At 37.7% G+C, this 27,959-nt stretch overlaps 1 protein-coding gene and 1 non-coding gene across 4 annotated transcripts; one reads left to right on the top strand and one right to left on the bottom strand.

Annotated features, from left to right (window-relative positions):
* The first annotated feature begins 79 nt into the window (after positions 1-79).
* Positions 80-27,959, top strand: KNL1 (kinetochore scaffold 1). 3 transcript variants are annotated; one of them, XR_004168821.2, is made up of 26 exons: positions 80-661; positions 3,507-3,576; positions 3,979-4,018; positions 5,189-5,248; positions 6,884-6,945; positions 7,381-7,436; positions 7,903-7,936; positions 9,005-9,042; positions 9,388-9,440; positions 10,882-15,960; positions 16,735-16,879; positions 17,869-17,936; positions 18,062-18,160; positions 19,909-20,024; positions 20,610-20,700; positions 22,199-22,315; positions 22,964-23,051; positions 23,734-23,817; positions 24,180-24,219; positions 24,327-24,428; positions 24,871-24,971; positions 25,249-25,317; positions 25,463-25,572; positions 26,104-26,222; positions 26,974-27,066; positions 27,337-27,418. XR_004168821.2 is itself a non-coding variant. In XM_031607230.2 (26 exons), the coding sequence occupies exons 1-26, from the start codon at positions 346-348 to the stop codon at positions 27,671-27,673; spliced, it is 7,383 nt and encodes a 2,460-aa protein (XP_031463090.2). In that variant the 5' UTR covers positions 81-345; the 3' UTR covers positions 27,674-27,959. The 3 variants fall into 3 exon arrangements, 2 of the variants coding, with proteins under 2 accessions (XP_031463090.2, XP_031463089.2); XM_031607230.2 differs by lacking the exon at positions 26,974-27,066 and adding an exon at positions 27,568-27,959 and having other exon boundaries at positions 81-661; positions 7,906-7,936; positions 27,337-27,459; XM_031607229.2 differs by lacking the exon at positions 26,974-27,066 and adding an exon at positions 27,568-27,959 and having other exon boundaries at positions 81-661; positions 27,337-27,459.
* TRNAS-GCU (transfer RNA serine (anticodon GCU)) lies at positions 151-232 on the bottom strand. Its single transcript has one exon. It is a non-coding gene; the product is annotated as a tRNA-Ser (tRNA).

Below are 27,959 nucleotides of genomic sequence, written 5' to 3'. Positions count from 1 at the left end.
GAGCGGCCCCAAGTGGCGGGAGGGAGGCACGGGGCTGACAGCCGTGCCTGCAGCAGGCCGGGAGCCAGCGTTGGTGTGAGGTGAAAAAAAATAATAAAAAAAGAAATAATAGGCGGGAGAAAAAGAAAAATAGGGGGAAAAAAATCTTGCCGACGAGGATGGGATTCGAACCCACGCGTGCAGAGCACAATGGATTAGCAGTCCATCGCCTTAACCACTCGGCCACCTCGTCACGAGAGCTCTGTTTCTCGCAGAGCCTATAAGAAACTGCGCCAATGGCTCCTGGCGTCGTCTCCCATTCACCTCGCTCTGCGAGATGGCGCCTGCCGTCCTTTCGTGGGAAGAATGCAGAGTGAGGTGACCGCTCAAAACAGAGCGGCTTCGCCCCGGCTGGGTGCTGCTGAGTCGCCAGCTTCACCGCTCCGAGTGCGGTGGGCGCTGGCGAAGGCTAACGGCGAAATGGCAGGCAGCGAGGCAGACAGCGTGGAGGTCGCCATGTTGTACGGAGCGCTGGGGGGCGCCATGCTGTACGGCGCTGCCGCCAGGACGGCGGTTTGGGGCGGCGCGCAGGCGCGGCGGTTAGATTTGAATTGTGAGGCGGCAGCGGCGGCCCAGCCCTATGGGCGCTGCGGGGGTCAGCGGCGGAGAGCGGCCGTGAGTGGTGAGTGAGAGCGGCTGAGCAGCGGTGGGAAGGCGTGAAGAAGCCGGGGGAGCTCGGGCTGCCTGAAGTGGGAACCGGTGGGGTGGGGTGGGGTGGAAGGGGCTGAGGAGATTTGGGCGCGCTCGGAGCTGGGGCGCCCTGGAGACGGAGGGAGCCTCGCTAAAACCGCCCGATGGGTGGGGTCGTGGCCAGCCCCGGGGGGTTCACGCTGATGTAAGCGGTAGTGGAGTGTAAATTGGCAGTTGGAGTCGCTCTGGGATTGTCAACTCTCCCCTCAGTGGCAGAGGGAGGAGAAAAACAAATGGGGCCCAGAGGGATGCCCACCTGGATCGCAGGCCTCAGGGCTGCAGGCCCTGAAAGCCAGGGCTCCCCAGTCTCCTACTTCTGATGTGAACCTGGTACCTCTTTGGTGCTAATTATCTTGCAAAAATAAAGCAAGAAATGAATAAACTTGCTTTCAACAAATCAGCTTTCTGTGTACCAGTGAAATGTCACTATGGAAGGCCTTTCTCTGGCTCTTACTTATTACACTTAATGCTGGCTTAATACTGTTTGTTTTCCTGTTTATGCAAACAAGTTTGCTGGGAAAGCAATCCTTTAGTTAAGTTTTCTCATTGTGCCTTTAAACAAACTGGCATTTCTGAATAAATAGAACTGTCAAACCAATAAGATTGGAGAAGATGCCTAAGAGCACAAGTCCAACCACCAACCCTCTCCCATCATGCCCAATGACCACATCCTTCAGTGCCACAGCTCCATATTCCTTGAATATCCACAGGATGATGATTCTACCACCACCCTGGGCAGCCTGTGCTAGTGTCTCGCCACTCCTACTGAGAAGGAATGTTTCCTAATATCCAACCTGAACCTCTTCTGATGCAATATGAGGCCGTCACCTCTTGTCCTGTCACTGTTAGTGAAGAGGCTGACCTCCACTTCTCCACAGCATAACATTTTATGTGATTCAGTATTTTGCTAAATCTAGTGCTTTCTTTTCCCTACATAAAGGTTAGTTTTGGCTTTGAAAATGAGAATTGTTGGTTTGTGGTTTGAATGCTGCTGATGCAGAGGTGACTGTCTTGGTGGAAAGAAAAGGGTGTTGCTTATTGGGAGAATTTACCAATATTTATAAATGCCTGACGGGAGAGTTTAAAGGAGCCAGACTTCTCTTACCTTTGAAGGGTCAAAGGACAATGGGCACAAACTGGGCTACCAGAAATTTCACTCTAGCATGAGAAAAAATGTAGTGAAGGTGGAACAGAAGAGTGGTGGGGTCTCCATCTCTGGAGGCATTGAAAACTGGAGCAGGCAAGCTGTAGTTTTGAGCAGATTGTTGTGCTAGATCATCTCCTGAGGGCTCTTTCTACCTCCTCTGTGATTCTATGAAATGCAAAAGCTGGGCTGTTCTGTGCAGATCTCTCTATTGTAATATAAATACTAATCCTTCCTTAAGTAAGGGTATCTCTAAAGAAGGAAGGCCAGCAGTATCCTGGGCTCCATCAGAAGAGGTGTGGCCAGCAGGGGCAGTGAGGTGATTGTCCCTTTTACTCTGCCCTTGAGAGGCCCCAACTGGAGTATTATGTCCAGATCTGGGGCACCCAATACAGGAGAGATGTGGAGCTGCTGGAGATGGTCCAGAGTAGGGACACGACAGTGATTAGAGGGCTGGAGCACCTCCTCTGCAAATACTGGCTGAGGGAGCTGGGTTTGTTCAGCCTGGAGAAGAGAAGGCTGCGAGGACACCTCATTGCAGCTTTCCAGTATTTAAAAGGGGATTATAGATGGGAGGGGAATCAGCTTTTAATGAGAGTAGACAGTGATAGGACAAGGGGGAATGGTTTTAAGTTCAAGGAGGAAAGGTTTAGATTGGATGTCAGGGGGAAGTTCTTTACAGAGAGAGTGTGAGGTGCTGGAACAGGCTGCTCAGAGAGGTTGTGGATACTCTGTCCCTGGAGGTGTTCAAGACCAGATTGGATAGAATCTTGGACAGCCTGGTCTAGTACCAGATCTGGAAGTTGGTGGCCCTGCCTGTGGCAGGGGCTTGGAACTTGGTAAACCTTGGGATCCCTTCCAACTCAAGCGATTCTGTGATTCTGTATACATTGTTGAGGCTTAGAGAAAGGAAAATGAAGTAGTCCGCTAACTATTGTTAGATTACGTATAGCTCTCATGTAAATATCCTTTGCAAAGTGTTTGACAGAGGTATAAATGTCGATAAATACCACTGAAATCTAGGAAATAGCAAACAAATTGCACACAGTTATATTTATTATTGATTGAATATTGATTATTGATGGTACAGTGTTTTGTGATCTTCAGGTCCGTGAGAAACTGAGGCTATGAGGAATATGGTAATCTGGTAATCATAGCTTTGCAGTTCACAGTGCTTTACAAGAAACATTAGGTAATGTTATGTCTTTGTTAAAATAGGCATCCTTACATGTGGATTAATTCACTGTCTCCTTCTTTGATTTTTAATATGCATTCTAGTTGGTAAGATAGAAGGTATTATTGCAGGAAGGTGGAGAGGCAATAGTGGGTGAAGCACTGCAGTGTGTATCAGAGCAAACTTTGTATTGTAGAAGCCTTGGTCGTTTTTACCAGCAATTACCAGAATCTTAATTTTTAAACACAAGGATGCCTGGACAGTGGCACTCAAACTGTTGGCACAATTGATTTATAATATGATATACAATTGAAAACACAGACTTAGAGGCCTTTTAAACATCAGTGAATTCCTGTGACGAAAGAAAGAGAGAAATTATACCAACTTACTGAGGCTAGTATCTGGCTGTGGTTGTATGTAACATTCTTACTGTCATTCATTAATATTTTTGGATTTCAGTACTATATTATATAGGAGAAACACTTCTTGCAGAAATGGACAAGATTTACCTGGACTCTAACGTGGAGAAGTAAGTTGAAACTTCATAAGGATGCTATTGTCATTTAACTATAATCTTTTAGATGAAAAAAGATGAAGTGTACTTCAGCATTTCATGAATGAAAAGCTGTCCGTTGTGAAGAACTGCAAGTTTATTTGATCAGGTGTCCTCAGGAAAGCTTGAGGAAATTTTATAGTAGTGGATTGTCTGGAGACTGAGCACAGGAGCAGAATATGCTGAATTTTACAAGGCTTATTTCTGGGATTTAGTGCTGAAATGATCTGTTCCAGGCAAGCTTCTTAATGTAATACTGCACTTGTAAAAATAAAGGAGAATTTGAATTATTAATCTAGAATTTTGGCAGCGCTGTTCAAGAAATACATCATGGTCTAGTTTATGCACTAATATCTGTTTCTCTTTGTCTTCCTGCAGTGATAACACAGAGCACATCAGAGGAAAACGACTGTCCTCTGTGAGTAACTTAGGGCATTCCTAAAGTGAGTGAGTGAGAGAGTGAATGAAGAAAGGGAAGCTGTAAAGAGAAATTGGTTTTCTCATCACAGCCTGAAGGAAAAGAATACTAAAATCTAAGACAGGCCCTATTAGATCTGTGATTTAAAGTTATGCTGGTGTTCATAGAAATATTCTACATCCAAGTAATCAGTTCATGTAGCCTCCTGAAGCAGCAGTTCACTGCTGAATGCATTCTGTTGACATGAGCAACGTGACAGAAGGTCATGCAATTTCCACAGAAGGATTTGCAGGTGAAACCATGGATTTACCTGGTAATTTTCTGAGTGGAAGTGAATGCATTTAATATTCAGAAGGATAGTTCACCCACTCTCTTCTCAAAATAAATACTTAAATAAGATGTTCAGAAATTAATACTGTGTGAACTATGTCCATGATTATGGATTGAGAATTTTATGAATTTGGTCAACTATATATCAGTTGCTTTTCCTAAGTCTTTTATTTTATACATCTTTTTATGGCTGAATTCCCTCTATAAATCTTAATTACAATTGGAGATTTATATGCTTATTTGAAGTTTATTTACTTAGGATTGTTTTATTTCCAAATTAATTCCCAAAGATGTGAAGCATTAACTGTGGAATGTTAAGACAGAATAAACTGGCTGCATACTTCAGTAGAACCTACCTATGTACGTTGTTTCTTCTATAAAAGATGTTAAACTATGCTCCTATCTGCTTTTTTCAGTTCTGCTGCACTTATTTCACAACATAAGGTCCAACACCATGCCTTTATCTCTCTTGTTTTTCCATTATTATCTTTTGTTGCCTGAGACCTCTGCCCTGTTAATTCGTTCACCAGGTGATCTCTTCATCTTACACAAAGTGCCTAGCAGGGTGTTCATAGCTTGACTGCTCCTGCAGTCTCAGAAAGAAATATACCTCCAACTGAATTCCTGTATGTAGTGCTATGGTGAGAAGCAGGGTCAGAGTCTGGTCCAAATGCCCAATACAAGAGAGAAGTGTAGGGTAATTCAAGGTAGTTCGATTGTGTGTAAGTGATGTCTTGAACTGCTTGTACACCAGCTGTGATTAAACCTCTCATTTACTTGTTGCTTCATCTTTTTGTAGTAGTGAGGGCTAATTTTCTCAACTACTATACTTTCTTTTAGATTTTAAAGGCTCCACGAAATCCTCTTGATGATCTGGGAAATGGGAATGAACTCACTCAGGTAGATCTATTCAGTCCTCTTTTGCTGATGTTAAGATCTTCAGTTTGTTCCTCAACTTGTTCTTGATTAAACTTTCACTAGAATGACGTAGATGTAAAAAGTCCTGCAATAACTGCTGTAGAGGATAATGTTAGGAGTAATAAGTATTACAATAAATCCATTCAGTTTTTCTTTTATATTACATCAGAATATTTATTCTGTCAAGCAGGGTGAAATAACCAGAAATTAATAAATAGAACTCGCTTCTGCTATAGTCCTCTTGACTTGAAGTTTGATCTGTTAGAACAATAACTGGTAAAATCAGTGAGGTGAGATCTCTTGAGACCCCTGCTGCAGTGCTGTAGTTTTTCAATTCTTGGGGCAGAAAACAAAATAAATCCTGCAACTCTCATGCTGAACAACATGGCATTTTTTCCATAGTTCATCACATATTACTCCAAGCAAAAAGCTTTGTAACTGGTATTTTGCTTCTTCTGTACAACCGAGCAGTTAGCACAAAGTGACCTGCTTCTTGTGAGGTGGGTGTCTCTGTGTAAAGAGGAGGGAAGTTGGAGAACTGTAAGTGGTTTAAGGATGTTGGCAAATAGCCACTGTATTTGTTAGGCCTTGAGCGTCCAACCCTTTGGCTTGCCTAAACTGCAGTGGAAGAAGAATTGTCTTGGGCCACATATGTAAGTTGCTCTGAAAGTAATGCCTCCTATTTATTTCCATGGAAACTACAGTAGGAACAAAGAGCACAATAACACTGTTTGGTGGAGCAAATTCTCAGCTACAAAAACTGTTTTTCATCATAGCCACTACCATTAGCTGTGCATTTTTGCTAGCAATGAATGAGAGCTGCATGTTGTACTTGTAAAAAAAAAAAACACACACAAAAAAACAAAACAACAACAACAACAACAACAAAAAAAAAAGAAAACCAAAAAAACCCACCTGCATCAGCACAAGTGACCCACTCTGTCACCACTGCTAAAACACACCACCCGAAGCCTCTCTGTGGTCACATCCACTGTTGGGTATCCCATAAACATTCAGTAAACATCGATGGATGTCGATGGGGTGCCATGAAAGTCTGGTAAAGAAACATAATCAGATTTTTGAATTGAATATCTGATTGCAACTCTATACATTCCTTTTGAAAATTTGCAGGTAATGTTTATATCAACTGAAAAAGTAGTTGCTCACATAAATTTTTTTTTTGGCCTTTTTAAAACATATTCTCAAATCCCTTTATCAAAACAGAAAGCAAGGCTTCGTATTCTATGCTGTTCAGAGCATTGCTTTTAGCCACTGTATCAAAATACACAATTATTTGCAGTCTCTTTAGTCAGTGTTGCACAGCAATGCCCTTCCCATTCCCTGGTTTCAGACAGTACAGTGTTAATAGCACACAGAGAATTGGTTTGTTACTGGGCGATGGGTGTGTGCCAGAGGGGCCACTTGTGCTGTAGAGCTGTTTCCTTTATAGTGTTGGGGCAGGTGGTGGGCCACATGCAGGACATGAGTTGGACATGCCTGTGTTAGGGTACTTGATTTATATTTTAATTTCAGGTTGTTGTTGAGAATCTGTATTATTCTGACTTATGGTATAAGAATTGTACTTTATAATCAAACCATTATGTTCTTTATTGTCAGGATCTCAACATAGAAAAACGTAGGAAAAGCTCCCGACGTGTCAGCTTTGCCGACACCATAAAGTAAGTGTTATCTGAAGGATGCAGATCTCCATCCTTCATTTAAGTATAAAGCTAAAGACAGTTATCTGCCATCGCCTAAAATTGCTGTTTGCATACCTTTGTGTGCATTCAGTACAGAAAATTAGTGACTGCTTTTTTACTGAGTTGATATTGAGCCTTAAGAGAGCAATTATTCATTTTTTCTTCCTAGCTAGAAAAAAATGGTTGAGTGAATTTCATATATTTAGGAAATTCTACTTTTCATTAACCATATGGAAAGTGTGGCTGGATTCAGTCAGCTAATGTCTTGGTTTTAGAACGTACCATGTGGGAAAAGACTGAAATTAGAGCTGATTTAAAGAAAAACAAACAACAACAACAAAACCAAAAAAACTTCTTTTCATGTTCTTCAAAACTGATGGTCTTGTGTTTTCAAAAACTCTTTTTTGTTCTTAGCTGCAGGGTCTTCCATCGAGATCTTAAGAATAATGCAGCAGAAAGAGAAAATGAAGGTAACATTCCTTTCTGTTCTGATGGATTCCCCAGACTTAGCAACAAGATTACAACCCAGAATTTAGGAAGTCAGGCTTGTCAGTCACAGATAGGGAACAATATGGTCAGCTGTTTATAATAGACAGGATAACAACCCATTGGTTACTAGCACTGTTGGACCTGTTAGCTCAGAGTAGAAATTACTTTATTTTTAGACAACAGGCGGCTAGAACAAAATCTGCTTCAGTGATTTAGATTAAAAGAAGGCTGTGAAGAATGTCACATTCAGTCTGTCAAAGATTACCTAGTAAAAATCTGAAAAGCTAATGCTTTTTCAAGTACTTTGCTTCCCTGGGTTTTTGCCACAATAAAAAGAAACATCAAAGGTGAGAACTTCAGAACATTCTATTCTATAAAGTTTACTTTTGTCTCTCAATGTTTTGATCCCATTTCTCACTTCAATATATTTAATTTTTATATTTTTAGCAGAAGATACAGAGAATCATGTCCTGCTTAATCAGTAAGTCTGGGGGAAAAAATATTTCCACAATTCTAGAGTTCTGTCCTGCGAATGCATCTCTTCATGTGGCATGCAACCATCAGAACATCAGTCCTCAATGAAACAGACAAATGCATCGTGCCTATTTAGATATAAAATTGCTCAGTGCTTTTGTCTGGTTAAAGAAATTGTATAAGAAGGATATGGGTGTTTTAGCCATTCACATAGAAATTTCTGAAAATTTGAATTGTGTCTTGAAACTGCTTCTGTCCCAGGTCAATTGCTTGGGAATATCTTTCAGAAGAGACCTATCAGAGTCCACAATTCATAGACATCTTTTTGGATATTTATTACTGTAAATTCTTCACTCAAAGGTGGATAGTGTTGTCTGTTATCAAAGTTATTATCTAGATAAAATAAAATTATGAGATTTCGAAATTATATTGAGTTAATAACACATTTAGACTGTGCATGAAGGAAAATTTCTTATTTAAAACCTACAGCAAGGAAACAGCTTACTTGTAGTTAACAAATGCTTTTAAAGTTTTCAAAGCAATATAGTTACATATGTGAACACGTGTTTAAATAGAAATCAATATTCCAGCTCAGGTTTCTTGGTCTTGACATAACAGTCAAGAAAGCACTAAAGAGGAGAAGGTATTAAGTGTTAGACAAAAAGCCAACAAGTTTGTTGTTGTGCCTGGCTTTTGGTTTTACAGATAAATGATTTCAGGCTTTTAGGTGCATAACTTCCCTTTTTCAAAGAGAAAGGGATGACTGAAAGTGGAAGATCTGAGTTAAATATGAAGTATTAATCTTGTCTCTCTTTTTTTTTTTTTCCCTTTTTACTTGTCACTGGGAAATTAGAATGCCAACTGTATGATGGCTTGTGGCATGCTTGGAAATAAATCTCATGGAGGAGTAACATTGTAACTCAGGATACATTGAAAGCATATTTGTTATGTCTGATATCTGCTGCCCAGTCATGTATGAGCTATGCAACATAATTCTCTGCTTTTTAAGTTTATTGTTGAAACCACCTGTTTTACTATTTTTTAACATACTGTTTACCTAAATCACCTTTTGTAGAAATGAAGAACCTGAAGCTGTTCCATGTGACATTACTGGTGAGTTTAAAAATTAATAGGAAAATGGCTATTTTTATTCCACACTACTGATTAATTATTGGTAGAATAATTTTAATATACTAGAACAGTCTCCCTGTTGAAGATCACTATTGCTTCATAGGGCTTTGCTCCATAAGGCTGTTTACAAGCACAATAGTTTGAAAGTAAGGATAGACATACTACACATTCAGAGTAGTACTGAAAATATTTCTCAGGTTGTATTTGGCTTTAATTGCACTCACTCACAAAGCGATGCTTGTATAATTGAGTACATAGATCTTCAATTTAGTTGATTAAAATAATAAAATAGATCAGCAAACACAGTATTTACTTTTCTTTTATCAGGGATGAGCACTTTGCTTCATGCCCCTATCCAGTCATTGGTGCAGCAGACTGAGGTATGTGAATTTTATTTCTTCAGTGCTGAAAATACTGGTGTCCAAAGTATGTTATAATAATTTGTGTAGTTAAGATGAAAGATGTACCACAGCTGTCTAAAAAATAAATCCTTGAATTCACATAAAATTCATCTGAAGCATAATCTTCTATATTTTGAAGTATTTTCCTAATCCGATAGGCATTATACTACACTATTGATAACTTCTGTTTCTAAAATTGCTAGCTATTTTTCAATACCTGAGCTAATTCTTACATTCTTTTCTTCCCTTATCTAAGAATATGTAAAGGAGCTTATGTTTCAGATAGGTCAGGTTATAAATATTTTTCACATATTTCTCTCTGCTTACAGTTTTCTTCCTTGAGTAGAATGGATATACACAAACACACCGTCTTTTTCCCACTGTTAAAAAACTTTAGAAAAATTGCAGTGACACAAAAAGGTATCTGAAATTCTTCAGCCGATTGAAGTGATAACAGAAAATATCTAGCTAAGACATTCAGAGGCACAAAGATCCTGAGTTGTGTTATACATTAGTGTTGGTGTCATGGCACTATTGAACAGTTCTCCTTAGTGCAATGGCTTCTGACTTCCATGCTTAATTTAAATTTAAGTAAATGCCTTATCTCTTGTGAAAGAATGCTTAAAAAAAAAAAGCTATTAAAGTCTAGTTTTGATTAAAAGATGTGTACCATGAGCCTATAAGGGTCATAGTTAAGTAATGTATATGGTTGTGCTTTTTCTAGTATATTTTATTTCTTGCATTTATAAAATAGCATATGTAATTTTAAATAAATATGAAGTTGTTCTTAATATATAAATCCATTATGTTTGATGAAACAGTATAATCTTTCTACTGGGCCAGTTTTTGTCCACAGGTTTAAAATTGTAAATCTTTTCTATTAAGGAGACTAAAATCTTCTTAGTCAGGGTGGAAGTCTTATAAAAAAAATTCCAACTTGGTGCTGCTGCTCTGGGAAATGTGCACGATAAGCTGGGCAGGGATTTTATTTGCAGTTGATCGGGAAAAAAAGGACAGAAACCACATCGTAGAGTGATAGAAAATATTGATTTAAAAGGCTCAGTTCTATGCTTAGAAGAATTTCATGTGTCTAAATAGGAAATTTTGTCCAAGAGAAAGCTGAGATGCATTGTTTCAAGAAATGCCATTTAAATATATGTAAAAATATATAAAATGTGGGCTCTAAGAATTTGTAGTGAAGTTGTCCTCCTTGTCTTACATGTTATTACTTGTTGAGAAGGACTAAAATCTTTTTTTATTTAAAAAACAACAACACATGACAAAACAAAGCAAAGCAAAAAACTGTAGAGATAGAACCCTCGTCTTAAAACTGTATTAGTTTATTTTTGTTTTAAATAGGGTAAGTTGTTGTGTCATTTGTTGCAAGTGCCGGTAGCTGTCATTTGTTGTCTTTTTTCAGTGCCATGATGTGGACAATGCTATTCCGAGAACAGATAGGCCTGATACAACACTCATCTTCTCAGATGAAAATGAAATGGATATGACAACTAGTCACACTGCAGTGATTGCACGTAACCTGAATAACAATGAAACTGACAAAACTGAGAAAATAGATATTGTATCATTTCTGGCTGAGTTAAACTCTATCAATGAAAAGGCAGAAAAAAGCAAAGATCTTCATTTTTCCTTTTCTGCAGACCATTTTTGCCCATTTTTTGAACAGAAGGAAGATGCTGCTACAAGAAAGAAAATAAATTCCAATGAATTTTTGATGAACTCAAATGAAAAAGCACTTAATCCTATTGAAGGACCTGAAAAAGAGAACATTTTTTTTGTCCCTTCACAAGTTTCAGAAAACATGGCACAGTCATCATATGTTTATTCCCATGAACAACTAGCCACTTGCAATGTAACAAAAATATTTAGAGAGCAAGATGATGGAATGGAAATGACAAAATGCCAGGCATCTGACATTCAAAATATGCATTCTGGTCTTTGTGAGGTTCCGACAGAACAGTTACCATCTGCAGATGTTACTCATGCGTTTGCAGATGATGAAATGGATATGACAACTAATCACACTGCAAAAATGCATTTTCCCTTTGGCATTGTAGGTAATCAAAATTTAAACTTCAAAAAGGATTTCTCGTCCTTGGAGCTAGATAACTACTCTGTTGTAAAGAGAACGTCTCACCAGAAAGAGGAGACCAGAACATTGTCTTCTATCCCAGGATCTGTTTCTTCTGAGACTGTCTTCCGAGATGATAAAACCGTTGTTTTTTCTCAATGTGATGACATGGAAATTACTGGGAATTACAGAGATGCAGTCTATAATGCAAGTACCAAAGGAATGAACAGTTCATGTCATAAAGCTTTTGAAAAACCAGTTAGCAGAAATTTGTTGCTAGTAGAAAGAAGACATCCAGTAAATAATGACAATACAAGAAGTCTGTCTTTAGAGGATAGAACTTCTCTGTCACATAAGAATAGTGCATGTGAACTATCTTCAGGCTCAGATGGACAAAATGACAGAGTAATCCAAGATCACAGTACTGCTTCATTGAATGCTGGTTTCAATTCATGTACAAATTCAGTGTCTACGGGTTCCTCTAAGGGTAGGCTTCAGCACAGACTAGCAAACTCCCTACTTGTTTCACTACCAGAGAAAACTGCAATATTTTCAGGAACAGATGTGGACTTGACTAAAAATTGTGTTGGCAAGGGTTTTAGAAGGAATACTGAAAATGAATGTCCTCCTGAAATGTCCAACTCTATCACTAGCAAACCACTTTTTCTTAATAGTAGCTCTGTATCTTCCAATTTAAGGGAGCAGGAAAAAATGGAGATAACTAAATGTCAGGCAGTTGTCAGTGGTGATCAAAGCATTGGGATAACCACAGAAGCAGAACAAATGCATTGTAAAATAATTCCAAGTAAGAACCAGAACAATAATTTTAGTGATGCTGCATACCCTTTGGATAGGGACAAGGAAAATCTTGAGGCAATTGGTATTGACGTGAGTATTAGAAGAAGCCAGGCTATAGAAGTGAGTGCTAAAGGTGTTGAGGTGGTAACAGTCAATAGGATGCTTGGAAAAACAGACTTTCAGGCTAGTAGTCTGACTTCCTGTGCAAAGAGCGTGTATTCATTCCAGGAGCAAAAGAGGAAAGTCTCTGAAAATATTGTCACTGACAAACGTGCATTCACATATTTGCAAAATGAAAAAGTTTATGTATCTCAGCCTTTGGGAAATAAACTTCTGAATTCTTCAGTTTCCTGCACAGATGACAAAAGAGACATGTTTTCAGATGATGAAAACATGGACATAACCAAAGCTCATTCTTTGGTTGTTACTCCTAATAATATAGAACAGGAAAATGGGAATACTTATGTTCAAAATAATGTAAAAGCCAAACAGCTACAAAATCAGACCTTCCAGTTTTCTGATAATTCTGGCATAGATCATACAAGTCAGGCTGCAGCGATAGAATGTGGAGATGTCAAAGTGAGCTCAAAGAAACAAACGGTTGCTCACTTAGCTCCAAGTGCTTTCTTTGTTTCCAGTAATGAGTTTGCTTGCTCTGGAAATAAAAGAGATGCACCACCTGGAAAAATATTGGGAATAATCCCAGATTGCCAAAACACTGACAGGCATGAGAAAACACATTCTATGATGGCAGTAAACAATGTATCATCAACTGTAGAAAATTTTGAGAGAAATTTTTTGATCAGTAAAACAGTTTCTTCAGAAGAGGGTTTTAATAATCCTCAGTCAGGCAATGACCTATGCTTGAGGGGTGTTGAAGAAAGGTCACTAGCCAGTAATTCTAAAGAACTTAAGGGAAGTTCCCAGTTGCCTTCCTTTTTAGAAAAGTCAGTTGTATTTCCCTCTGGTGAAAACATGGACTTGACTGAAAACTGTGCAGTAGTGGCTCCTGATCAAAACATCTGTACTCTTTTCCCAGGAAGAAAGGCAGCACCAGGACATATTGAGGATAAAAGCAAAATATCCTTAAAAAAAGAGGTAATGATGACAAACAATCAGGAGCAGCCTGAGTGTGATATGTACTCCTTGGTATCTGATAAGAAAATGTTAACTGTGACTGGTATAAAGCATTTGCTTTCTGCAGATGAGAAAACTACCATCTTTTCAGAAGGTGCTAATATGGACATCACTGGAAATCATACAGCTTCAGCAGACAACAAAACAATTTTGCAGCCTAAAATTTTGAACAATGACATATCCTTCATTCCTGAAGATAAAACTTCTGTTTTTACAAAAAACAATGACATGGAAATTGATTCTGTTGCAGCTGATAATTCAATGGAAAAGGCTGTATCTCGAGGGATGCTTAGCAGAACTAATGGAACTAGAAGGAAAAGCTTAAAGGGAACAATAGGGGAAAAGACTGTTTTATTTTCGCTGAGTGAGAATAATGACATGAGCATCACAGAGGGACTTACAGCAGCAATAAGCCATGAAATTGTCTCACAAAATGAGGTAGGACTTCCTTCTCCATCTTCAGCTCATCCTGTTAGAACTGTTACATTCACAAGTAACCAGGATGACATAGACATCAAGTCTTGCTCTGCCAATAAAATTACTATAAAAGTTCCATGTGATGATGCGTTGATCTCGGATAAAATTGTTGGACAGGAAGTTCCTTCAAACAGAGAAGCTACTACTATGGATGATATGGAAATCACTGAAGCCAATAATGTATCTTTAAAAGAAAATTTTCTGCAAGGTAGGCAACACAATCAATCTGTTCATTTAACTTCCTCAGTTATGTTTACAAGTGACCAAGCTGACATGGAAATGACTGAGTATCACCCTGCTGATGGAAGATTTGAAAGGGATTTATGTGAGGATAGATTAAATCTGCCCATGCAGGTTGTACAGGAGGCTCTTTCAGGTAGCAAAACAGTCATTTTTCCTTTGGCTGAGAATATGGACATCACTAAAACTCATGATGTATTAAGTGGTAAGATCGGTGTATGGAATGGAAGGTCCATTCCAGCCATTTCTGCAGTTTCTGCTGGTAAGACCATTGTATTTTGCCACAACCAAGATGATATGGAAATAACTTCATCACATACCATTGCTGTTAATAACAATACTGAAGGATCTGAGAATCAAGAAACATCACATAAGAGCAATCAACAACCAGACTTGCATAGTGTGTCATCATCCTCTTGCAGAGATGAAATAGATTCTCTACAAATAAAAGACCTGAATGGCAGGGATCATAAAATATCTAATACTAAGCCCTCAATTCCTTCTGCTTCATCAGCCTCAGCATCGCCTACTGAGAAAGGACCTATCAAAGTTCACAGTGGCACAGTACCAGATTCCACTTATTCTGTCCTAATTCCAAAAGATGCTTTGGATGTCCAGGCACCACAGGATCTTGGCCTTTCCACAGAAAACTCAATTCCTATAAACAGTGAGCAGGATCTTTTACATCCAGGAGCAATGAAATCAAGGAGAGTGTCTTTAAAGTTGCCAGGTAATGACCCCTTGGACTGCAGTGAAGAAAGTGAAGTTGTAGTATCCCATGTTCTTCTTCCTGCTCAGCACTCAGATTCTTTGAAGGATCCTCCAGATGCACTTAGTACTCAGAGAAATCAAGTATTGAAAGGTGATTCATCTAGACAAGAAGATCTAGCTACAGATTTAGCTATGGATGAAGCAGGCATTGTTCCAGTTTCTAACAAAGAATCGGAGAAAAATGTGCTGTCAGCTGAAGGAGAGGCGACAGAATTCCAAATAAACTCTGAACAAACTAAGCAACTTTCAGTCAGTGATAGTCTGAGAGACCCAGTAGATCTTGCGCCTAAATTATCAGGTATTTTAAATATTTGTTCCAAACTGGAAAATATTAGAAGGAAATCTGTAGTTGTTTCTGAAACTGTTCTTTCTGACCACTTGCTGAAGTTACCAACTCAGCCAGAGGATACCTTGAATTTAGGAAGAAATAGCATAAGTGAACAAAGGTTATGTTATGCCAAAGAGCAGGAGAATGCATGTTTTGAATCTGGAACTTCTCCCATAGATGCAAATGTAGGCATGGTGCTTAAGGACAAATATAAAAGAAGAAATGTCCCTCTAGGTATCTTTCAGCCTAAACTACCAAACAGAAGAAATCCTTCTGTTTCTAGTGTGCAAGACATAAATGCAAAATCTTCAGGCAAAGTAGAATCACCAGTTCCAGAAGTAAATCTGAACACCATTAAAGCTCCAGGTTATGACAACTCTAGTAGGCAGAACTTCAGCCCTTCTCAGTTTATAGCAGAAGAATTTCTTCCTGTCTGCCCAGATGAAATGGATTCAAATGATTCTGTAAGCTCTGAATTTGTGGAAGAGGCTTGCAATAACAGAAACAAAAGAGAAATTTCCCACAATGAAAAGATTCAAGTTGAAGAGACAAACAACAATGCAAAGAGAGCTTTGAAATACGTTGAGGAGGATCTTCAAAGTCTAAAGAAGCTCAAGATGGATGAAATCATGGTTGGTGGGACCTCCCAAGACTTGCAGGTAAGCCTAATCACTCATTATTGGCATGCGCTTAATACTAACAGCACTTTTATTCAGGTGTGTATAGATCTGTTGGTAGGGTTTTTTGTTGCTCTTTAGCACCAGTTTACTGTAATTTTGCTATGCCTTCCCCAGTATTTCTCATTGTTTTGCCAAACTGGAATGATGAGATCAATGTGTGCAGTTTTCCTGATCCATGGCAAGCAGTAAGGGCTATGTTGATTTTTAATCACTCCATAGTATTCTATCAAGTCTTTCTCAAATCAGTATTCTTAGTTATCTGTATTAAAGCATTTGCTAGTTGTTGTTTGTGCATAATTATAGAGTAAGACCAAAAGCTAGTATTTAGAATCCGAATATGTATCTTTATTTTAAATTGGCTGCCTTATGGACAGCACAAGTTGCTATGGAATCAAGAAAATCTGAGCAAATATGGAATGCTAATCTGAGCTTAAGAATTAGTTTGTGCATCATCATTAGAAACTTTTTAGCTCTGAAAACGGCAGGAGTAGGCTGTGCTGGCTACTGCTTTGATTGAAAAACAGATGAAGGATTTTGGAACATCACTTCCTATATGCCGTGGTAAGAAATAGCTTGAGTAGTCATATGCTGGTTTTTCGTGCTGATTAAGTGTGAAATGTGCAGATACCAAAGATAATTCAATTCTGGATGTCAAGAAATGGCTAGAAAAACCATTAATTGAATTATTTGTGCATTATTTTATAAAACTTTTCTGATTTCCTTTTTTTTTTTTTTTAAACATGCTAATACTAGGTTACTTATGGCCCTGTACCGGAAAGTCACGCGGAAGTTGCTGAAAGTGAAGGTTCTCCAAATCTATCAGCTAAAAACCCTGACTGTACTCATGCCAACAGCAGCAGCTCTCTAGATTCTGTTAAGGCTGACACAGAATTAACAAGTAAGGCTTCCTTTGTGGAAATTATCTCAAATTTTTGTATCTTTTGGCTTAATTAAAGACTAGCCTTACCCTTAATATATACCATATTTGGAAAAGGAGTTGAATGCCTGCTTTGCAGTTTCCTGTCCAGCTTGTCAACATGCTTTTTCACACTGGTAACAAGGCCAAGCCATGCAAACTGAGAAAAGGAGAAAAGTTGCAGAATTCAAGTTTTTGCTTTTGTGGCTGGGTTGGGCTTAAGACACAGTTTATTTTTCTTAGCACAGAGGAAATCCCTGACTCCTATTCTTCTAGCCCAAAGATTGTTTTAAGCTGGTTCCATGCAAAGCCTGCGCGTCTCAGAACTGCCCTCAGGGAATAAGAGCGCTTCCTTAGAGTGCTGCAGAGGCATCTGCCTGGCTTTTGGCAGATTCAGCTTCCTGGTTTATTAGCGCTCACTAATTAGCTGGTACCTAATAATGAGAGAGAAATCTGCCAGTCAGGTAAGTGATATTCTGCTTCTGTTTACAAAACCAATTCCAACTTTGCCCACTGCAATCATGAAAGATGATGTCTTATCCAGTGGAAGCTGGACTCTTTCCTTTGAGTGATAAACTTGGTTATCTTGGCTCAGAATTTGAAAGCCATAGTCATCTTCAAAGTTGCTCAGCTACTTTTTAGTCTATGCTAACCTAGGATGCTCTCCATACGTTTGTTGGGGGCTGTTTTTCAGGTTTATTACTTTTTAGTATGATACATGTGTCTTTCTTACCATGGAAAAATGACCTGTCATTTCATTACCACTCTGACATGACTTTTATTTCACATTAGGCTTTCAACCTGTTTCTTAGTATTCGCCATTGTCTTCACTCAGCATTGAAAAGTCATGAAGGTTAAACTCTACATTAGTCGCTTTTCTTCTAGAGCCAATTAACTAGGATTAATATTTCTGTAATAATATTGTTAACCCCCGCCATGTTGTTATTTATTTCTTTATTTATTTTGCCTAGTTCAACGAAGCGGTCAAATGGAGTCGCAGCTTCTCACAGATAGCATTTGTGAAGATAATTTGTGGGAGGTATGTATATAGCTGAGAGATGCCAGCTTCTTTTCGTAACAGGAAAAATACTTGTGTGCATATATACCAGTAAGCATTTTTTCTTGAAGAATGCACTTACCTGCATGATTTTCCTAACCTTGCAGAAATTTCAGAGTGGTGTCATCACAGTTGGGGAATTTTTTACTCTTCTTCAAGTCCATGTTCCAATTCAGAAGCCCCGGCAGAGTCATATTCCAGCCAGTGTGAGTATCTGTCCTTTGATATACTTGAAACTGACTTTACATTATGTTTGTCTTCATTTCAAAGTGTTCTATATTTAAGGCCTCTGAATAGTTCCAGACAGAAGTCAGTTCTGTCAGTACCACATGGGTCCAATTCTCTCTTTGCTAGTTCACTGCTAATTGATGCTTTTTTTCCTCAGTATTGAAAAATGGAATGGATTTCAGTCTCTTCACAAAACGAAATGTATTAGTTCGTGGTTGGATAAGTATGTTAATCCTTGTTTTCTGAGCTTGTTTAAAGAGTGACATACTTGAAAGAATTCGAAGCTCTAATTTATTCACTATATCTTCTTACTATATCAATTGTCCACTGAAATCAGAATTATGTCTGAAAGCATAGTGAGATATGTGCAAAAAACCTTTTACCTTTAATTATAGCAGTGAGAAACCTGATTTATTCTTAGCTCTACAATGGCTTTGTTCATTTACCAAATGGGTTGCTTCTGTCAATTACAACTGCAGCAAGGCCCTTTCTTCAATCTATATTTATTCTATGCCTGGAAATAAGCTCCACCATTTACCTCTTGTGGGAGAAGGGGAAGGAGGGGGAAGAAAAGCACTGGGAAAAACTGTCCAAACTGAAATACTAAAATAACTGTTTAATTTTATTGCATCTGCTTTCCAGTGTTTCTTTCAGCAGCTCCAATTAAGACTGATTCCTTCTTATATAGTCTAGTTCTTGCTTTCCCTTTCTATAGCCACTTCCTGCAGTACAATAGAGGAATTTATAGGGACAGTCAGCTTTGATGTGCAAATTGATAAGAAAGTTACTAAATTGGATTTCTTACATTCTCTTCTTAGTTTTGCATGAACGCTACAATATGTGTGTACTGCAAATCAGAAAGTACTCAGAGTTTGAATATTTGCACTGATTTGACTTCTGGCTCTTTACTTTCAAAATTGACTGGAAGGCATTCCCTTATTTTGTTTACTTTTAAATTAGAGGAAAAATATGTACCACTCCTTAAAATGATCATCTAATAAAACAGTGTGGATGAGCTGCTTAATTTTCTGTCCTCACATGGAAAACCTTACAAGTTTTATGAGCAGAGAAAGTTTAAAACATGGCAATGACATTTATTTAATAGAAAATATAGGGAATTAGCTCAAATATTTGCATTTCCTGTGGCTTACTGCAGTTTCTAGTGGCACAACGAATGGTGTGCTGAGGCAGTGGAAAAGCTTTAGCAGTGCCTGCATCACTGAGAAAGATGTGTTTGTTAACATACTCTTTAGATGGTAAGCAGTATGTTTGTGAAAATTCTTGTAAAATTTTTTTTAATACTTCAGATTTAGTTCTTTAGGCACCTGGCTTCTGTATAAGCAGATCTTACTGTTGCATGATGTCACACTGTCAGGGTAATAAGTCAGCAGGATAGCCACATTAGAAATTCAGATAACTTCCTGGAAATAAGGAACCCTATTTTACTAATTTGCACCCAAAAAAAAAAAAAAAAAAAAGCCCCTGAAGGGATGAAATTAAGCTCAGTTATTTATGTGCTTTTTTATATAGGTAATTAGATGAAGAATCCCCAGTACATCAAGTATGTCAGGCTACCTCCATTAAATATATTTTCTGTTCTGCAAAAATGAAAATGTGTGCCCTTTTGTTGGTTTCTGCACATGAATGGATAAGAAACTACTGTCTTTAAAAAGCATGCTGCTTTTTTTCCCCTCTATTCACAGTTTTCCCCTCTGTTTTTTCCCAGTGTGCTGTCAGTGCTCCACCTACTCCAGAAGACCTGATTCTCAGCCAATATGTTTATCGTCCCAAGATGCGTATTTATGAAGAAGATTGCCAGGTTCTTTCTCAGATGATAGATGAGTACGTCTGTATTTTTTCAGCCATAGGTTAAATTAGTAGTTCTATTTTTCAGCTCTGCTGGCATGCAGAATGGCCTTGGGAAAGTCAATACATTACTTACGGGGGAAAGCAGAAAAAGGATAGTTAACCTATTTAATGCTGGCAGCCAGTTTTATTACAGGTTTAGGTGTTATAGGGAAGCCTCCTGGAGAGGAGCTGTGGATATAATTACAGCTTGATTTTCCTTCATTACTAATGAAGGGTTTCGGTTACATATCAGAAGAGTTAAAGGTTTTGAGTGATAAAGAAAATGATTAAATGTAGGAAGCAGAATCATAACTGATTACAATCTGTTGTTCCAATTTTCCAGTGTTTTTTATACAGTTACCATGATTTATTTCCTTACTCGAAGGTCACTTTTTGGTCTAATACATTCTGCTATCTACAGTTTCAGTTAAAACAAGTTTTATGTTAAAATTCAAGTCAGTATTAAGGTTTTTCCCAGCCCGAGTAGCATCATTTCCTATTCCTTCAGCTTCTTTATCTGCTTAGTGTAGTAACAACAAGCCTTTCATTCAATTATTATTTTGTCCCCCTGTATTTCAGATTAAAACAGTATGTAAGTGTCCAGGATCAACCACTGGTGAATGTGAATAAGAGTTTGTGGGAAGTAATGAGAACCTGCTCAGACGAAGAGGTAATATTGCGTGAAAAGATAATGTTCTTTACATAACGAAGTAAGCTCAAACTATGTGTTCAAATGTGTAACAGTAGGTAGAAGATACAAGGCAAAATAGTTTCTGGATGAAAGACTACTGTAAGAAGTGGAATAAAGAATTTTGTACATGTCAGAAGGGTTAAGTTGCAGAGTCAATGTAAAATAGATTAGAGTGAATATGTTACTATAAAACAGAAAAACTGAAGTTGATAATACACGTTAGTTCAGAGTAGAGAAACTTCAGAGGAACCTAGGCAAGCAGCACAATTTTGAAAGGAAAAAATGAATTACTCTTACCCCTGAGCCTCATTGGAGTTTCATTGGAGGAGCAGAAATTTCATTAACCTAAATGTTTATTTAGTTTGGAAAGGTATGTGTGATGGTTTGGGACCTATAATGAATAGAAAATAGGTCATTACGAAAAATAAAACCTCATACAGAATTCAGAGTGCAATAATGGTGTCACAGGCCAAAGCAAAAGATTGTGAGGCCAGAGGGTATTTAAAGGAGAATGCTAATGACAATGGGCACAAAAGGCACCCTGAAGACATTTGCATTTAAAAAACAGAAGCATTATAAGAGTATTCCAGACAGAATTAAGGAAGAAGATCAAGAGATTGTTTTCCTTGTTTCTAAAGCCAAGAATAAAGGACTAGTCAATGAAAATAAAAAGTTAAAATGATGAAAGACAGTATTTTTTATAATTCATAATTAGATTTGTGTTACAGGATATCACAGAGGTTAGGATATTAACTGGATTCAGGAAGAACGTACTCAGGAACAATAAAAGGTCTTAGGACCCTTAGCTAAGAATTACAAATTTGAAAGGTTTTTGAGAGCAAAGCTCTACATTCTGGCTTTAGAATGATACCACCTAGTGGTGATGGATTGAAAACATGGTACGAAAAAGCAATTTGTACATTTTGCATCTTTAGTTTAATAGTTGTCAGAGAAAATATTGTATTACATAATCTGTAGCTATGTTCTATTCAAACAGGTGGCTTTGTTACCATTTCTTGTGGTTTAGGCACTGCCTGGACTTCTGCTATCATTTCAGTTATCCTCTTTAACAGTAAAGAAACAAGTGTTCTAAGTAAATCTTGAACAGTTGAAATGAGAGCCATCTGACAGAATTAATAAAGCTGCTCCTTTTATTATTTTTTTTTGTGAAAGTAAATCTTCAGTTATTGGAACTGTTAAAATCCAATGCTTCTGCTTTTTGCACTGTTCCCTCTTGGAAGGTTGTGTTGGATCTTTGCTAAGAAAATTGCTTTATTAGTAGATTGTATTTGAATTAATTGAATTTAAGGCTGGACAATCCCAATTTCATTTGAAACTTATGAAATAGTGCTCCTAGCGAAATAGGATACTGCAGGTAGTGGGAGAAGAGAAGGGAGAGAGTCTAAAGACTAGACTGAAAAATTCTTTGTTTCACATTCTCATTCACTTTCCCTTCCATATTTTCTATTCTTCGCAGCTGAAGAGCTTTGGAGCAGAACTGAACAAAATGAAATCCTATTTCATCAAGGAAAGTAAAATCCTGGCTCACAATGAGAAAGAGGCATTATACAGCAAATTGCTACAGAGTGCACAGGTAATCTGCCTCAAGGCTTCAGAGGTTTATATTTAAAAGAGGAACTTCTACCATATTTTATCTGTGCTTGAAACTAACATAAACTGAGAACATCAAAAGTGGGACCCTAACTAGTAACTAGTAAGTCTGCTTACTAATCAAGTTTTTCTTTTATCTGTAAGCAATTGTAAAATACTTTAAGACAGTGACATTTTCTTGCACTTACTTATAGGAACCTTCTGCCTAAGTCTTTTGGCAGTTAAAGTAATGGGAGTGAAAAACAGAAGTATTAAAGGAAATGCCATCAGAAATTACTTCTTTATACTATAGTAATGTCTATATTAGTAACTAGCAAGGAAAAGCACAAGCAGTGCATTGTGATAGGTATCTTGAAATTTACTTAGTTATGTATCTCATCTCATGCCTTCATTTAAAAAAAAAAAAAAGTAGGTAGGAAGATAATTGTCAAGTTCCTGGTACTTTCTTAAGCATGGCATCTGCATTATCGTCAGTTAATCTGCCTCTTCATTCTAATGGCAGATTGTATCAGCTTCTTTAATTAGTCTGTTAGCAAGCAAAGATCTAAATGGTGGTCCCAGAAGGCATTACACAAATGTCATTGACTTGTGTAAGAATACAATGCAAAGGAGCACAATTTTCCCACCTTAGGAACAATATGAAAAGCTCCAATCAAGAATAGCAAACATGGATGAATTGCTTAAGGAGGCAGAAAGTTGTCTTGCAGATCTGGAAGCAGGTATGTGTTTCCAAACAAGTGAGTGGTTCGTTGATTTCTTGTCTGGTCCCTTTTTTTTTTCCCTGTAGAGATGCTATTTAAATTGCTGTTTCAAGACTCTGTTCGGTGGCCACCTGGAATTTTAAATGTCTTGAGTTATAAGTATCTGTTAGGCTTCATTTTTCACTAGGCCTGCGAACTTGCCTTGTGAGAATACTTGCACATCATATGAAGACTAGAAAATACACCAAAATGAGCTGAAATATAGAATTATAATTGTAGCCTATGAAGATATAACCAATTGTGTAACTAAATCTGCTAGTGATGACAGCTGTACTCTACACACCTCAAAATGGCTGCAAACTTGTTCAGCTGCATTCACACAAGCTGCAGTCAGTACTTGGGATTGTCATATTTGTATTTTCATTTATTTTCTTCCTTCTAAATTGTTTTCAGTGCCTTGAGTACAAATTACATTGCATGGTAACAGCTTTGAAGCAGTGCAGTAAAAGGAGTTTTATTTTTCCTTTTCTGTTACTTCTTCAGGTTTCTGGTAGATACCCCTCTCTCCCTGGCTTCTTGCACATCTTTATCAGCTATTTTTGAAATACTGAAGTGTCTAGAACACAGAGACAGATAAAATGGATTCTAAATATTGAATCTGGGAGTTCTGTGTGGATCTTCTGATACTTCTTTCCCACAGATTCTGAATGGGAAGAATGTGAAACAAACTGCAGTGATGATGAAATGGAAGGAGAGGACTCAGAATCAAGAAAACTAGAAGAAGGTAATGGTACCAACTTTTAAGTTCTGAAGAGAGTGAAACTTACTGATGCAAACATTACGGCTTTCTTTTTCACATTGGATATAGCGAATAACATAGATGTTTAAGTATGAAACAGATTTTTTTTTACTTCTCATGGCAAAATGGGACTTAGAACTCGGATCAGTGTGATTAGAAGAGTGTGTGCTGGCTATCACGTTCTACACTATCATTGTTGAATACAACTAACTTTTGTTGACCACATATCTGCATCCAGGTAGGAATAACAGCCATTAGGTTGAGATCTTTTGCACCTGCACAGTAAGTTAGGACCATCTTTGCTGCTCTTTTCTCTCACAGCTTTTTCTTCTCCCGTTTTCTCTTAGAATTGGAAAGCCTCAAAGCTCAAGAAGAAGAACTTCAAAGGTAAGATGTCAAAGGGGATCTAAGGAGCTTAAAAATATTCAGATTCAGGATCTAGAGATTTGTATTATTTTTCACCAGTGTGCTACATCAGATGTTTATCTTTGTAGAGAACTGTCAGATCTGGAGACTGAAAACGAGCAAATACTTGCTCAGATGAAGCACCTACAGGAAGATGAAAAGAGCTGCCAGGAACTCCTGGAGAGATGCAAGTAAGGAAAAAAAAGACTTTCAGGTGTTCTGTTTTTGTTTTTATCAGCTAGTTCTGGAGCCTCGCATTTCTATGTACATGTATCTGTGTTTGTTGTTTTTCCTTTTTATTTGATTTGTGTTTGGATGCCCATCTCTTGGCAACCTATGATAAGCAACAAAACTTCTGTGAACTGTAAATGGCTTTACAGTGATACTCTGTATTTCCTCTTTCTATATCCAGCTCTCCTCCCATCCCAAAAGTAATGTTTATGTGAAGTGAATAGCATTGTGCTTTGGATTCCAAAAGATTCTTACACTTCGTTAACAAGTGAAAATGTATTTGGTCTCTCATACAATATATACATGCAAGCATTCTTAATTCTCTGATCTTTATACTTCGGGTAATTGTTTTGATTGGTTGGTTGAAACTTAAGTTGTCTGTGTTTGTTTTATTCCTTTTAGCTTCACTGAGTGGGAGATTAGTGAATGGAGTGAGCGACAGGCAGTCTTTAATTTTCTTCATGATTCTATTGAACTCACAGTTGTGTTTGGAACCCCAGTAGGTAAGTTGCAAATCTGGCAGATTTCTGTTTCATGAATTTGATAGGTTAAATAGTTAGAACAGAAATGTACAGATTTTACACTAATAAAAAATCTGTTGAAATAAAAAATGAACTATAGAGTTAGCATGTAAGCTAAGAGAAACAATAAATAGTGAATTTGAATAGGTTTATCAGTGCTCTCTACAAAATTTCTAAATGTATGTAACAAGTGTCTATTTCTTAAGAGAACTAAATATAGAAATAGTTACTACTTCAGGCTTTTTCCTTTCCTTCTCAGATGGTGATGTTTTTGGTGAAAATCCTTCCAGAAAAATAGTTAGCCTGAGCTTTGAATCTCTCTTGGATGGTAAGATATTTCACATAGCTTGAAATTAGCTGCCCCTGTTATACTCTTATTGAGAGGACATTATACATTTGTGCTTTAGCTGCTAGTGCATTGCTACATGGCTTTGAAAAGATCTCTTGCAACACCATTTCCTTTCTTGTTACAGAGGAAAAAGCTCCGCTCTCTTCATGTTTAGTCCAAAGACTCATATTCCAGTTTATTGAAAGTCAGGGATGCTGGCAGGAAAAGTGTCCCATGCTGCAATACTTGCCCCAGGTAAAGTGTTCAAAGGACTCTAGAAAAACATGAAATCTTTTTTGTCACAGGTTGATACAGAGAATAAAAGTGTATTGATAAATACTTGATTAATGCAAGTCAAAATCTGTTTCATAAATATTCTGAAGTAAGAGGGAGAAGCCCCAGAAGTCAAGAGACGTAAAAGCTGTGGTTTCTTCCTTATTTGCTGCCTTGATGTCTGACTATCTCAGTGATGGCTTAAAAGCCTTATTCCTGCTAGTAGAAATCAGGGAATTGAGCTGCATGCCATTCTGCTTTCAGGAGAATTAGTAGTTTAAATTCATAAGCCAAATCTAGTGCTATCTATGTTTGTGCAACCTTGGTGACAAAGCTAAAGGGAAAAACTTATGGCAAAGAAGGATGTATATTTGTTTTTATGCTTGTACAATTTTTGTATACAGAGTGAGATAGTAGTTAAGCTGCATATTTTTAATGCTTTCTAGCATAAACTTCGAGTGTCATGCAGTGGTTTCAGTTTCAATGTAAATCCTTTTCTAATCTTTTCCGTAGGTGCTTCACGATGTCTCTTTGGTGGTGAGTCGTTGCAGGATCTTAGGAGAGGAGATTGAATTTCTGGAGAAATGGGGTGGAAAATACAATCTTCTCAAGACAGATATCATTGACACAAAGTGAGTAACTTTAGATGGAGTTTATGCAAATTGTACAGAGGGTCTCTACATAAGCAGAAGCAAAAGATGCTATGTTGGTTTTCTTGAAAATGTTGTTTTATGCAGTTATTTTTTAAGAAGTCAACTATTTTTTCTACAATTGGACTGTACTATCCAAAAGCTTGGAAATGAAGCTCCCCTTGCATTCAGTCAACTTCCTTACTTTTATTTAATCTCTTCTTAATTACTACTTTCCTGTTGGATTTGACTCTCTCACGGCGTAGCAATACAAAGCAAACAGAGCCAAGAGTTTACCTGTGTAGCTTAGTGCTTTGTTTCTTTTATAATAGGCTCAGACTTTGATTTGCTTCAGCCAAGTGGAAACAGTCTTTGAAGGATGAAAGCATGTAAATTAAAATTTATTTTCCTTAGCTTTCATTTTCTGCTACTGCTTCCCAATTTTGTTTCATGTTTCTATGGAACAAGATAAAAGGATGAGGTGAAACAGTTTTTATTCCTTTTGAGAGCATTCTTACCTAAGAAGTGCCTGGTTAACTTTTGTCTGCGTGCCTTGATGCTGTTTACTTACATTACTCTGTAGTACCCTTTGTAAAAGCATTCTTCTTCTACATGCCAGAAGTCCCATAGAAGCTACATTTAGTTAAGTCAATAAAATAAGCGTGCAGGCAGCTTATTCTCAGAAAGATTTACTGTGGGACAACTGCCTTCAAAAGGTCTTCTTTAATCTTGTCATATTCTGTGCTACCCAAAGGCATGTTTCCTGGGCATCATGTACTTGATGATGGTCTTACCCTTATATGCAAAAAGATTCAGCTGTGTTCTTCCTGGATGTTATCCTAGACAGGTAAACTATACAGAAATCTAGTTTTCTAGATGGAAATTTGTCCTGATTTAAATAGGATTGAATTCATGAGACAATTCTAGAATTATGATCCTGCTTAAAAGCTCTGAAAACTTTATCTAGCTAGAAATGTTTTATGTTAACCAGGAAACTTATTTTTCACTGCAATTCTGTATTCTATAATTTTGTAAGGTTCTGCAATTAGTTTTCATTCTGGAGCTGAGTTCAAGAAAGATGTACATTCCATGATGTTTTTGTTTTTATTTCTTACAGTGTGAAGCTCCTCTTCTCCACTTCCACTGCTTTTGCAAAGTTTGAGTTGACACTGTCTTTATCATTCAACTACCCATCTTCTTCATTGCCTTTCTCTGTTGAAAAAAAAATTGGGAATATTGGGTGAGTTGAGCAGAAAGAACCACCCCACATAACTTATATTTCAAAGCTAGGGCCAGGAAATTAAATGTTCTACATCCTTTCAAACGCATGTAACTTTATCTTTTCCAGACATGAGGAAATTTCTGCTGTTCTCTCTAAAGTACCTATTGGTTATCACTATCTCCGAAGAATGGTGAGTTTGATTCATCAAAATCTGCTCCAGGATCCCAGATGATTGTTTAGGTCTATGTGCAAGACTGAAGAAGTCAAGAGGACGTTCTTTGACTTATGTATCATAAGAATGCATGGTCTCTCTCACCAATCATCTTAGCTTCCTTCTATAGTCTTCCCTAGAATGGCTATTCATATTACATAGCTCGTTAATTTTGTTCTAGATTGATTTACAGAGCTCTTGTATAAAATGGTGATGACGAATTTCTAAATTAACATGTCTGGAATTTTCTTTCACTATCATTATTTCACTACTGTACAACATTCTAACATACTGCATCAGTTTCCAT

This window comes from Phasianus colchicus, chromosome 5 (assembly GCF_987193195.1).
Source record: "Phasianus colchicus chromosome 5, bPhaCol1.hap1.1, whole genome shotgun sequence".
NCBI lineage: Eukaryota > Metazoa > Chordata > Aves > Galliformes > Phasianidae > Phasianus > Phasianus colchicus.
Note: the sequence above shows the minus strand (reverse complement) of the source record. Positions and strands in the feature narration are given on the sequence as shown.